At 40.4% G+C, this 13907-nt stretch overlaps 1 protein-coding gene across 1 annotated transcript in view; it reads left to right on the top strand.

The window, feature by feature from the left end:
• The first annotated feature begins 2921 nt into the window (after positions 1-2921).
• LOC127200591 (ABC-type organic anion transporter ABCA8A-like) overlaps positions 2922-13907 on the top strand; it is a 53501-nt gene continuing 42515 nt past the window's right edge. Inside the window, exons 1-5 of the mRNA XM_051158962.1 lie at positions 2922-3017; positions 4553-4760; positions 8255-8419; positions 10615-10718; positions 11358-11584. Of these exons, the coding sequence (XP_051014919.1) occupies positions 2922-3017; positions 4553-4760; positions 8255-8419; positions 10615-10718; positions 11358-11584 (800 nt within the window). The remainder of the gene's footprint in view (positions 3018-4552; positions 4761-8254; positions 8420-10614; positions 10719-11357; positions 11585-13907) is intronic.

Below are 13907 nucleotides of genomic sequence, written 5' to 3'. Positions count from 1 at the left end.
GACCAGTATGAGCCAACATGTTGGTAAAATGGTTACTTCTAGCAACTATTATGACCTAAGAGTTAATTGACACAGGCCTGCATACAACACCACAACGGAAGCAGGGGCCCTGGCATGCTTCCCAGAAAACTGATGTCCCTCTAAAGTAATTTGATTGTGTAATTCGGTCTAAGCAAGCTCTTCCTTTCCACAATTTGAAGGTTTAATGGACTTAATGAAGAGTTATGCTGGTTTGTTTTCTTTGTGTGCAGCTTCCAGAAAAGCCCGACAAACTGGATTTGTATGTGATTTCTTGGTTGAGTATAGAAAGATATTATAGTCAATGGTGTGCTGAAACGTCTCTCTCTAGGGACTATTCTGCTGGAGTAAAATATCTCTATAAATCCCCACATTGTGACAGATAATTTCATGTGTCTGCTTGGCTCAGCTATAGGACCCAGCTCTTTGATCAAAGGCTAAATTTAGATGTGGCTGTGAATGTATTTTTTAAGCATACAATTTACATCAGACTTTAAACAATTTAAAAATTGTTTATTGGATTGTCTGGGGTGAGGCAGAGGAGAGGAAAGGGAGGCTTGTGTCTGTCCTGACACATGTGTGGAAGTCAGAGGCAAAGTGCGAGAGTCAGCCCTTTCCCTCCAACACGCGGGTCCTAAGAATCTGAGTAGGCTGCTAGGCTTGCTAGCAAGTGCCCTTAGTGTCTAACCACTTTGCAGATTCACAGACACAGTATGAATCAGTAAAATGATCCCTCACTAATGTGTGAGCATCATTTAGTCACACAAAAGCCTTGCAAATAGAGTCTCAGGTTCACCAAAGGGTACTGAGAATTCTCTTCAGCTTTGAAATGCAGAAACTCCAACTGAGTTTCCAGCTTGCTGTTTACACAGTCTGTATTCAAGGCTGCAAGAATTCATGTTGCTTGGCATGCCATTTGCTTGCACTTGCCTGTACAGGTCTTGAAATCACTAGGCCACACAGTGGAGGAGGCCAATTCCAGAAAGTAAATGGATTGGTCTGTGTCTCTACACTTCTCTCACATTCTTTTTCTTTTCTTTTTTCTTTTTAAGTCTTTGGGTGGCCAGATGTTGACACAGTTGTGCGTTGTTCTTTAGATTTCTCTGAAAAGCCTGGATGAATGCATCCGTGAAATTCTGAAATCTCATTCTACCCTACAGGCTCGGTGAACACTTTTTGCTACAAGTGATAAATGCTCAGATTGATTTGCATTCTCTGCTGGAGGGGCAGCTCTGTGTGTGCGCTCTGTTTCATGGATGCTCGTGCCCAGGGCTCCTTCCAAAATCTTCCAGGGCTAGCCTCCATCTCTGTCTCCACGCCCTAATCCTCACCAACATCATCCACTCACCCATCCACAAACTCTGTGTACACCACACACACACACACACACACACACACACACACACACATGACACCATTGTTTCCTATTCTTGGTTACTATTCTCCCAGGTGCAGGGGGACTAGACCTGTCAAATACCAAGCCTACACTGAGCCATGATATGCCCTTCCATGAAAATCCCCGTGGTGCATTCAAACAGGTTCTGGCTTGCTTTAGGTGCTTGTCAGTATTAGAAAGAACCTTATCCTCCCAAGTCACTCCTGGCAGCATCTCTCACATTATTTGTGAGGCGGGAACATTTTATTCCCTCTCTGAAGACGACTGCTTCAAAAAAATTTTTTCCGAAGTGTAGAGTTATGGTGCAAAAATTAAACATTGCTATAAAAAATTGTCAAATTCTTGACTTCTTTACTGACTGGGAACCAAGTACACCTTGGATAATGGTACCCTCCTCAGTTACCTAGTGTGAAATTATTGGGCATGGTGCCTACCTTAATCAGCATCCTCTATCAGGGAAGAGTATGGGAAACGTTCTGGTTCTTATCGGGCTCCCCCGGGGGCTGTCTCCTCAAACTTGCTAACATTGAATACCATGTCTCCCCATCTCTGGCTTCTCCCACCCAATCAAACACATTTTTACACAGCATGCTTACCCCATTAAAATGACAGCTGCTTCCTTTACAATCTGGGTCCCATTGATTCCCCAAGATGATCACCAGCAGGAAGCTGAAGAAGTTAGGTCAGAGCTCATGAGTTTTAAACCAGCTAAGGCCCATTTGAACCTCACTTTCAAGGGTGATTTTTATCACCACCTCAAGCAACACGCCCAAACTCAATGTGTCTTTCCCATGGCAACCTGTGGAACCAATTAATATATATATTCATCTCATAATATGTGTACAAAAATGTCTTCATTATTATAGAACAGAACAAAATTTCTTTGCAACAGTAACAAGAACTGAGAGGATTCTACTCCTTACTCTATACTTTCAGTTCCTCTAAATACAGTCTCTCATATATGCACAGGGCACCAATACTGTCCGTGATATTGTTTTCCTTATAGTGTTAGGAAAGAAACTGTTCAGATGCAAAATTCAGTTGTGTACCCTGCTTCAACCGTTCAATGTTTCCATAGATTAAGTTTTTCTCCCAGGAAAAGTGAACATGGTAGTCTGCTCATATTAAATAACCTACCCCTTACCTTGTACGAGATATGTTAATCTATAGAATATATATAAATAAAACATCTAGGCCTAGATTTATGTATCTTTCTCTCTCTCTCTCTCTGCATGTGTTTAAATGGCTATGTATTATACAAACTAGAAGGTTAATGTATTTATGAAATAAAAAAAAATGCATGCCATTTAAGGAAGGAGTCTAGATGTGACAAGAGGAGATAAGAAGAAGGAAATAGAAGAGCTAGCCAGTGGATAAGCCAGGAATTCCCAGAATCAGAGCATTTCCTTGAGAATAAAGGGCCATCCTGCTCTGACAACTGCAGAAAAAGTTTCTTTTAAGATCTTAGCATTTATTGACCCTTCTCTTTGTCTCTTAACAGACCAAGATGGTTAACAGAGAGCTAAGCGTGTGCCAACAAACATGGGCATTATTGTGCAAGAACCTGCTTAGGAAAAAGAGAAGGAAAAGAGACACTTTTTTGGTAAGACTCGGGGTCTGCCTGGCTTCCTGTGTGTGACAGCCCAGTGTGCCTCCCCTGTGACCAAACACCACAAGCCTCCTTGAAAGAGACAGCGTCTCTCTCCACAGAAGCAGGAGGACACTCGTTAGGGGATAGGTGTAACAAAGGAGGGTGCCAAACAAGAACAGGAGAAATGCCCTAAAGCCTTACAAAGGCATTTAAAACTTTTGCTCAGTGACCAAGATGAACTCTGGTGTCCCATATTTGACCATGTCCCCTGGATGGGGAGGCCTGGCGGCACTCAGAGGAAGGATAGCAGGCTACCAAGAAGAGACTTGATACCCTATAAGCATATACACGGGGAGAAGGTCCCCCTCAGTCACAGTCATAGGGGAGGGGAGTAAGGGGAAAATGGGAGGGAGGGAGGAATGGGAGGATACAAGGGATGGGATAACAACTGAGATGTAACAAGAATAAATTAATAAAAATATATTTTAAAAAAGGAAAAAAAAAAAAAAAAGAAAGTAGCAGGTCGAAGAGACACCGAGTGTGCTAACTTGCACAGATGGCTTGACTTCTGCACCTTTTTCTCTCTTCAAAAGATGTTTAGTTTCTTAAGAACACAGAGCCTTTGTGAAGAAAAATCTTTCCATTTAAGTATCAGATTGTGTAGCCAGGTAGCGTTTGGTCACTAAATTGTGATTATATTAAATACATATTCAGTAAGTTTTAAAGCTAAGCATTGGGGGAGGGACCAGGGGGAGAAACATCAGTGTTGGTAAGATGGCTTGGGGTGTAGGGAGGTAAAAACCTTCACATCCAAGCTTGAGCACATAAACCTGATCCCTAAACTCACGTTACGCAAAAAGTGAGAACCGACCGCTATGGGTTGTCAATGACTTCTGCATGTGTACTGTGGTGCTTCTGCATGTGTGTGCATGCACATACGCAAATATTCACACACACATTTTGGAAATTAAAAAAAATAACTTTTAAAGTGATTCCCTGTTTTAGCTTACAGGTGTGGACACCTGTCATGTTGGGGCAGTATTCTGAGGTCCTTGCTTCTTTGTTGCATTTTCTATCCTGCAGTTAAAAATATGACAAAATAGTAATTATTATTAAACCAACAATGCTAAGGCAATAACAATTGTTAAATTATCAGTGTCTTGGAACTGTCTCCATCCATGGGTTCTTGCAGCAAGATCAAACTGCAGAGTGCTGCAGGGAATTTGCACCCTGTCACAGCCTGCTTTACTTCTATTCAAAACTCCCTAGGGGTGGCTGTGTCCCTGCAGTTGGGAGACGGGGCTTGAGAGTCACAAGTTCAAAGTCCATGCAGGGCATATAGCAAGATGATATATTTAAAAAAAAAAAAGTCTTGAGACTTACAGGAAATGCTTAATTTCTATAGACTGGATGTTTTTAAAAATCTACACTAGGAGACAGAGAAGTTGGAAAATTAGATAGAAAAAATCATAGCTTTATGGAAAAGCTGATTGTGCTTGACTTATTTTAAATCACAGCCATCTTTGTTGTTTTTATCTGGCTTGTAGGAAGTCCTGTACACAGCAATTATACTATTCAGCTCATCTATATTTCCTAGAGTTCATGAAGTTTATGACTTTTCCTTGCTGCCTGATGTGGACCTGGGACGTATTGACTCATTTAATGACTCCACCACCTTTGTAATTGCGTACACACCTGTCACCCCAACAACTCAGAGTATAATGAATAAAGTCTCCTTGGCCTCCTGCATGACAGGTGAGTTTTCTGCTAAATTAGAAGGAATCTCTCTTCCTAGGTCCCTTGGTTATGCCCACTCACTGTTTAATGTATAGTTCACTTGATAAGCTCTGGAGTATGTGTGTGTGTGTGTGTGTGTGTGTGTGTGTGTGTGTGTGTGTGTGCAGGCAGATACGGATGCATGTGCATGTATGGGTGTGTGTGCATGTGTGCAGTGTGTGTTCCATGTACATTAGCGTCCATGTGGAAGCCCCCAGAAGCCTGAACAGGATGTAGGGTGCTTTCCACTCTCATTCTCCATCTTACTGCCTTGAGACAGTCTCTCACTGTACTGGACTGCATCTGTCTTGGCTGTTACGTTGAGTGGATCCCTCTATCTATGTCTTCCAATAGATGGGGTTACAGGCTTGTCTAGCCATGTCTGGATTTTGGTGTGGGTTCTGGGAATTGGAACTGAGGTCCTCATGCACTTAGGGCAAACACACTCACCCACAGAACCATCTCTTGAGCACCTCATCTAATTAAATATTTTCCCAAAAGACTTACTCCTATTTTATGTGTGTGGGTTTTTGTCTGCATGTATGTTTGTGCACCGCATGCACGCAGCACCTTTGGAGACCAGAACAAAGCATCAGACCCTCTGGAACTGGAGTTACGGATGATTGTGAGCACCATGCGGGTGCTGGAAGCCGAACATGGGCCTCTTGCAAGAGCAGTCAGTGCTCTTAACCACTGAGATGTCTCTCCAGTCCCACTTGATAAAATGTTAATTGTCAAAATTTACCTATTAGCAATGCTCTCCCTTGGTCATGTTCCTGGCCTAAGAATAATTGCCATTGCTCTTTTTTAAAATATAAATTTCAACCACTGACCCTTGGGGAAAAAAAATATATATCTTTATTAAATGAAAATAAAATCTGAGACAGTTTCTCACTGTGTAGCCCAGCCTGGCCTGGAACTCATAACCCTGCATCAGCTTCCTTCCCAGTTGCTAGGATTACTTTGTGTCACCATTGCAGCCTTAGTATTCTTAGTTTCAGTTCCTGCTCTTTATATATAAGGTTATTTACACAGAAAGAGCATTATACTAGTTAAAAGAACTTGATAGCATTTTTTTTTTCAGAATAAGAAAGAAGTGGTTTGTAGTGGGAGAACTTCCAGGCTGGTATGGTCTTGCTTAATTGTGGTGCGGTGCTTCAAGTGTTTCCTAAGGTGCCCTTGAGCCCCATGTCTCCTCATTTATAAGAGAAAGTCGATAACATACAATGTATCTTGTGTCTCTCACTAGTTAGTGTATTCTAATATGTATGGTTTTAGGTAAAATACAATTCCTTGCCTGTTCGTCTTGGTCTGAGTTTGTTCAGTAGAGTCTCAAGAATTCATCTCAACAAAATTAGCAGCACAGGGGGAAATCAAGCTTATCTCTCCTATTAGATTCAGCTCAGGCTCCAAGCTACCCCGAGAACATGCTCAAACCATGTCAAGCTAAAAGAGCAGACAGAGTGGTGTTGCACCTAGATTTTAGAATGTTTACTAGAATAAAGACAAGTTAAAACCAGGAAGTGAAAAACAGCAGATTTTTTTCTTTTTCTTTTCAATATTCTTAAGTACAAATCCAAATCCCACAGGCAAGGGGGAAAAACACCAAAGAACCTCAGCTGCACTGATGGCTCCATGGTGTTAGTTGAGTCCGAGTGTGATGGCATCTCAGAAGGACCTGACGTTAGCAGGCGGTGTTAACATGCTCCACCAAAGGCATTATTGTAAGGTTGACCTGGTGATTGGACCCAGTCGCTGAAAATCTATGTAATCTTTCCTCCTGTTCCTTAGTCCTATTCTGTCCATGGATTTGTTCTGGCTCAGGCAACAATTATTTATGTATTTGGACTCTGTGCTCAGAAGTAGATTGAAATATCTAAGAGTTCACCCTCGGCACAGTGTATGCTTTAACACACCACTTGCTCCTGGGAGTCACTGTGGCCTTGCTTCCCAGACTACGCTGAGGTCTCCTCCCTTGCTATCCATGCCTCCCTGTTCACCGTGGGCCATGAGGATATAAAACATCCCAAACCTGCTTTCCTCTGGCACCTCATCGATAAGATGGTTGGCTTACTGATATTGACCCCTGAACCTGAATGTCTGCACTGGCCGTCAGACCCTTCAACAACGAACTCCACTCCTGACTTAACATCATACCCTCATCTGAGCTTCCACCCAAGACCCACAGCTCTTAATTTCTCCTGCAATCTGTGGACTGACCCTCTATTTCACAGGTATTTCGTGTGGAGGTGAAAATGTCATGAACGTAACTCTTCTAAAGCATTTTCAAAGGCACCAACAAAAAATATTAACAAAGCTCTTAGGTGAATACAACTTCCTAGGCCTATGTCGTTGGCCTTTGCATGCACGTTATCTCTAAGATAACCAAGGGACTTGCCAAATATCCCACAGATTTAGTTTATGAACAAATAATGAAGATGTACTTTAGTAAGTAAGAAACAGTGTGTCTGCTCCCTTCCCTTTTATGAACACTTCCAACACAGAAAAGGTGTTCATTTTTATTCTTTTAGGCTTGTCATCACTTATATTTATGTAATGTAACATGCTCATACGGTCAGCACTGTCTGTGTAAAGTAAGGATCATGTAAGTCATGCATGCTGCACTGTCTCTGAGTTAAGAGCTTTACGTGTTTTAGACACATTCGCCAAACGTGATGGGTTTATAGGGAAAATAAATTTGAGCAATGCCTCCTCCTAAGGAAAAAGCAGTGTCTAACTAGGCCAAATACACATTCACTGGTTTTTGTTGCTGTTTTTTTTTTTTTTTTAATTTTAAGTTTTGAACCCTTGTCCCTCTGTAAAATAGTAAATAGTCTAAATGGAACGGTAGGTTATTTTGTATAGTGGGAATCCACTGGAGTATATGAAAGAAAATAACCAATTTTATATATAGTCCTCTGATTTTGTCTACAACACTGGAAAGCATTTTTGACATTTTTAGTATGAGTGATTCACTCAAGGTTGTTATATAATTTGGGATGGTTTTCATTAAAAATTTTATATAGGAGGAAATGGAATAAGGTTTCTATGGTGGTTTGAATGAGAAATGAACCCTTAATCTCACTTTGTCCCTAGCTGCGGGTGCTGCCTGAGGAGGGTTAGGAGCTGTGGCCTTGCTGAAGGAAGCATGTCGCTAGTCACTTGGGGCAGGCCTTGAGAATACACAGCCTTGCCCTCCTTGCATGCCACACTCTCTGATTTGTGCTTGCGTTTGAAGATATTGGCTCCCTCCTCCTGCCACCATGTCTGTGGCTCGCTGCCATTGCTCTGTGTTGCCACAACGGACTTTTATCACTCTGGTGCCATAAGCAAAATTCAGCTCTCTCTTCCTTAAGTTGACTTCGGTCACGGTGTTTTGTTACAGCAATAGAAAAGAAGCTAAAGCAGTATCTCATAGGTACCATCCATAAACATTTACTTATAGTATTATTTTTTTTTTCTTTGAATGCCAGGAAGAAAAATATTGGCTTTTCCGGATGAAGGAAATATGACAGAACTCACTTCAAAACGCTATGATGATGTAGTGAGGGTCATATTCACCAACACTTACTCCTATCATTTGAAGTTTCTGAAAGGAACAAGGATCCCAGTCATGAAGGAACACCAGGACCACACAGGTACCTAAGCAGCTCCCAAATGGGAGGACTTCCAGTGTCCCTAATGTTACAAGACTATGTAGAGATATGCCCTGGCTAGTTTTGTTAACTGGACAACCTGGGAAAGAGAAACTGGATTCAAGGATTGCTTCCCATAGGTTGGTCTGTGGGTGTGTCTGTATCACATTTTCTTAACTGCTATTTGATGTTGGCGTGTCCATCAATCACACTGTGGGTGGTACCATCCATAGGGAGGCGGGCCCAGGCTGTCAAACAAGTGTAGCTGCACAAGTAAGGGGAGCAAGCCGGTAGGCAGCATTCCTCCATGTCCTCTGCTCAGTGCTCATGCCATGGCTGCCCTTAATGATGTATCATAACCTTTACGCTAAAATAAATGTTTTAATTACCAAACTACTTTGGGTCATAGGTTTTTATTACAGTGGCAGAAAGGAAACTTGAACAGGATATTAATTAATGCAAAATAATGACAAAGACAGGGAGCTGAGGAGATATCTCGTTGAGTGAAGTCCTTGGTGTGCAAGCCTGAGCCTGAGCATGGTAATTCCGGCCTAGAACACATGTGAGACCCTTGGCATGGGGATGCATGCTTGTAATTGCAGTGCTGGGGAAAGAGAGAGAGAAGGCTCCCTGAATAGCCAGGCTAGCCTAGTTAGTGAGTCCTAGGTCCTACTGAGAGACCCTATCTCACAAGACGAGGTGGGTGGCTCCCAAGAAACAACATGAGCAACATGAGCAGACACATTAAGTCGTGTTTCCCACCTCCCCACTGTAACAAAGGTAAAGTTGACGTCTAGAAGTTATTAGACAAACAAGAAATGTTACACACACACACACACACACACACACACACACACACACACACACACATCCTAAACTACGTTCACATGAAAGAGAAAGATTACAGTAGCCAATAGTGAACGTGATTGCTAAAAACAAAAACAAAAACAAAAACAAAAACAAACTGGGTTGTGTCCGTGTTTTCTAATGATATATGACTTTAACATTTTTTTTGCCAAGAGGAAGCATGAGCTTCAATAGCAGATAAATCACATGGTTAGGCTGCAACTTTGAAAAGAAGATCTCCCCTAGCAGCCAGATGTAATAGCCTAGCCTTGTAATCCCAGAACTCAGGAGGCTGGGGCAAGAGGATGATTACAAGTTCAAGGCCAGCCTGGGCTACCTACAGAGTTTCAGGCCAGCTTAGGTTACAGAATGAGATCCTTTTTACAGAAATAAAAAAGAAAAGAAAAGAAAAGAAAACAACAGCAAAAGATGTGCCTGTCATCACTCGGAAGAGTGGAGGAGGAGTATTCCTTAAGAACCCAATCATCTTTCAAAAATATCCCCAAAGATTAGGAAAGTGGCTGTTGTAGGGTGTTGGATTTAACAGGTAGAGTAAGACCCAGAAGAAACAGAATTTGGGCCTCCTAGACATCACTTCGTAAGGTGTGTAGCTCCATGAACAGATGTTTCTTCTGTTTGTATTTATGCCTTTGTAAGTTTACATGTTCCTTCATCACTTATAGATATTTTTAAATTAATGTAGCACAGAATAAATTCTCTAATTTAATGCTGGTTTATTTAAAATGAACTGTAGTTAAGATTTCAATAGAGGGGTAATTTTGACTTTTCATTTTCCAAAATAACTTCTCTTCAAAGGTCTACCCAATTATTATCTGATTATGAATTCCATTTTCTCATTATTTTGTTATATCCCATTATCTCACTAGAAAAATACTTGATTAGAGTAGGTTCTGGGTCTTATTTTTGATGATATTAGTACATTTTGGTAATCTTAAAAGTTATTCTAAAACAATGATACAAGGATTGGGCGTATAACTCACCAGTATAATGCTTACCTAGCAAGCATAAGGGTATAAGTTTAATTCCCTCACACCAAGCATCATCATCATCATCATCATCATAAAGTATTTAATACAAAAAGAAAGAAAAAGCTCAAAAATATGAATAGAGAAACAGGAAAATATGAGAAAAAAATTGATCCTTAGAGAATGTAAGCACAAGAAATACTGTCTATGGTAGGGGGCATTGCTATCTTCATTACAATAATTATTAATAATTATTTATAAATTTGAGATTTTGTAGACTTTGAGGCATAAGGATTTTGTAAAGTCCACTGCTTGCCATCGTTACGATCACATCCAATACTCATATTCTTCTCTTTGTTCTCAAAGCTCATTGCTACTCATATGGAGATGATATTACTTGTGAAATTTCACACTTCTGGAGAAATGGATTTGTGGCTTTTCAAGCCGCCATTAATGCAGCCATCATAGAAGTGAGTGCAAATGTTTGATGACGACTAACTCTGCTCAGTTTTGTGGCTGTGTCAGTGGACAGCTGTGTTCTTTCATTCTCTCACTCAGTCGCTTACTCTTTCACTCTGATTTACTCACTTCCCCAATAACATTCATCAAAGCTGCTGTGTTACCAGTTATAATAGGACAACGTAGATAGCAACACAAACAACACAAGGCTTAATTCTCCAGGGAATCAGTCCTCTCAGGATCCAGACATAAAAATCACATAATTATTAGAAAACGAAACATGCTATTGTGGAATTACAAACAGCGCTCTTGTTGATAAAGAAACACACAATTCTCAGTTTAGATGGAACAATTCCCACTGAAGTGATCCTTGTCACTGGATGAGCCTTATATAACAGGGAAAAAAAGTGTTCCGAAAAAAAAAAAAAATGGCCAGGCAATGATAGACAAGAATTGATAAAATTCTGAGTAATGTGGGCAGACCAGGATGAAAGAGTTGACTCTAGAATATAAATAACCTAGTTACAAAACATGTGAGGAGAAACTCAGGCTAAAACCAAATCCAGACAAATCAGTTTGCATTCAGGGGAAACGGATGTCATTTGTGTGCCACTGCTGTTCATGTTTTCCTCACTGATATCTCTGTTTAGGTCACGACAAATCACTCAGTGATGGAAGAGATGATGTCAGTTACCGGAAAGTACATGAAGATAGACCCTTTCGTTGGCCAAGGAGGAATAGTGACTGACACCTTCCTCTTTTTCTATATTATTTGTTTTTCCCCACTCACCTACTATATCTCAGCTGGTGTTACAAGAGAAAGAAAAAAGATGAAGGGCTTGATGACAGTGATGGGTCTTCAAGATTCAGCATTCTGGTGAGTGAGAGAGGCTCAGAAAAAGTGAGTTTCTAGGCACACACACACACACACACACACAAGCATTGGGAAGTGGGACTGTAGTTCAGCTGTCAGAGAGCTTGCCTAGCATAGAGCACTGAATTCGATGCACAACATTATATAAACTCGGCATGGTGGCACACGCATTCAATCTCAGCTCTTGGGAGGTAAAGGAAGAAGAAGCAGAAGTTGAAGGTCATCATTGGCCACATACAGAGTTCAAGGTCAACCTCAGGTATATGACACTGTTTCAAACAAAATAACAACCCTCCAAATGCTCTGTCATTGTTAGAACATCCTTGCCTTTGTTTCCTCCGAATGGCATGGACTATCCCCGATGTGGTACCGCACAGAAGGAGCCTGGACTTCGCCACGTTTAACTCTGAGGGGAACGATGAGTTACCTATTAGCCATTGAGTGATATTTTAGGTATTGGGCAACCAATAGCCGCTGCTTTCAGATTCATGAGAACTCAAAACTTCTAATACTGAATGAAACGCTTGCTTTAGAGACATGGTCCTCAACCTTCCTAATGCTGCGACCCTTTAATACTGCTCCAGATGTTATGGTGATCCCCAATCATAAAATTATTTTTGTTGCTACTTTATAACTGTAATTTTGCGACTGTTGTGAATGACCCACAAGTTGAGAACCATCACAGATTTTTTGTTGTTGTTGTTGGGCAAATAATCAATGTATTCGATCACTTAAATGGGATGTTATCCTAGAAGCATTACAGAAAAAACAAATCCACTGCAGTGCTGAATATATTAAGTGTTATGCCTCCCCTAACAGTAGCCTTAACCAAAGGAACAAAAGAGCAAGAAAATAAAGCCATCATTAACGTATGGTTCACTTTCTCCTCACCAGTTGTGTTATCACAGAAAAACTGCATAAATCTGGAGGCATCCTTACATGGCTGTTGACATGATTAACTAAGCTTATTATTTTTCTAGAGAAGCTTACTTTCTTACTTTATATGTATGGATGTTTGCATGCACGCATGCGTGTATACCAGATGTGTGTCTGGTGCCCACAGAGGCCAGAGGATGATATGTTAAAGGTATTTGTGAGTTGCCACATGGCTACCAGGAATCAAGTCTGGGTCCTTGACAAGAGCAGTCAATGCTCTTAACCACTGGGGCATATCTCTGGCCCCTAAGCTCGCTCTTGTAATAGCTTAACCTACACTTTGAAGAGTATTTGGTGATCAGGAGATGCTAAATATTCACATGTGTTTGGGCAGTTAGGGTTATGACTGTGTATGAAATAGCACAAACTTCAAGTTGAAAGCCCAAGTTTCTGCCCTTAAATTACCATAAAATGACATAGTATCCCCATAGGATATGCCAGAATCATGTCATGGTAAAAACATTATTTAATTCATAGGGTTTTAAACAAATAAATCTTTGTTTCTTGAGCAGAAAGTAGAGAGAGATCACTCAAATCCTATGGACTTTCCAACTATAGCGCCCTTACATATCTGTTGACATGATTAACTATGCTTGTTCTTTTTCTTTTAAAAAAAAGTTCTTTTCGGAGGATACAAGGGATGGAATAACAATTGAGGTGTAATATGAATAAATTAATAAAATATATTTTTAAAGTTATTTTCTTATCATAATGGGCACGAATGTTGTATATTTGTCAAAATTAATAAGCCAGTGTAGTTATTAGTGACTAGTATGCATACTTAAACTAGGGTCACTGTGTGCTGCACAGTTAAATGATTGTCAACGAATGCGTACATACTGCTTAATGTCTACAGTCCCAGTAGCATGGACTGCAGCTTTACTCTCCCCAAATTGTTTGCGTTTCATTTGTTCAACCTTAGTCTCTTTGTAAACTCCTGGAAATCACTGGCTATTTTAATCTGTATAGTTTGCTTATTTTCAAGTTGGGATGTAGCTAATGTTTTTTGAGACCAGTCAGAAAAAAAAATGGTAGGTGGATGAGATAAGATATTATTTAAGATTTATATTCTTTGCTGGAAAAAATTAATTTATACTGCATGAATAGGAATTGCATGCATAATTAGAGGAGGAAACATTTGTCCTTATCAAGCTCCTACAAGTGAACATCCATCTGTCTCTGAGATCAGAGGAAGTGAATGAATCAGCTCTTTTGGATAGGATTCTGTTTTGTAAGTTGGGAAAAACTATCCTATGGGCATATTATAAGCTGTGAATCAGTGAAGGATAATTTAGGGCAGGTAGAAAATACTATAGGGACCAGCTATGAACAATAATAAAACTTGTTATTAATTTCTTATAGCTGCAATAACATATCCATACACTACTTT

Source organism: Acomys russatus, chromosome 16 (genome assembly GCF_903995435.1).
Source record: "Acomys russatus chromosome 16, mAcoRus1.1, whole genome shotgun sequence".
Classification (NCBI taxonomy): domain Eukaryota; kingdom Metazoa; phylum Chordata; class Mammalia; order Rodentia; family Muridae; genus Acomys; species Acomys russatus.
This window is presented reverse-complemented; position numbering and strand designations above follow the sequence as displayed.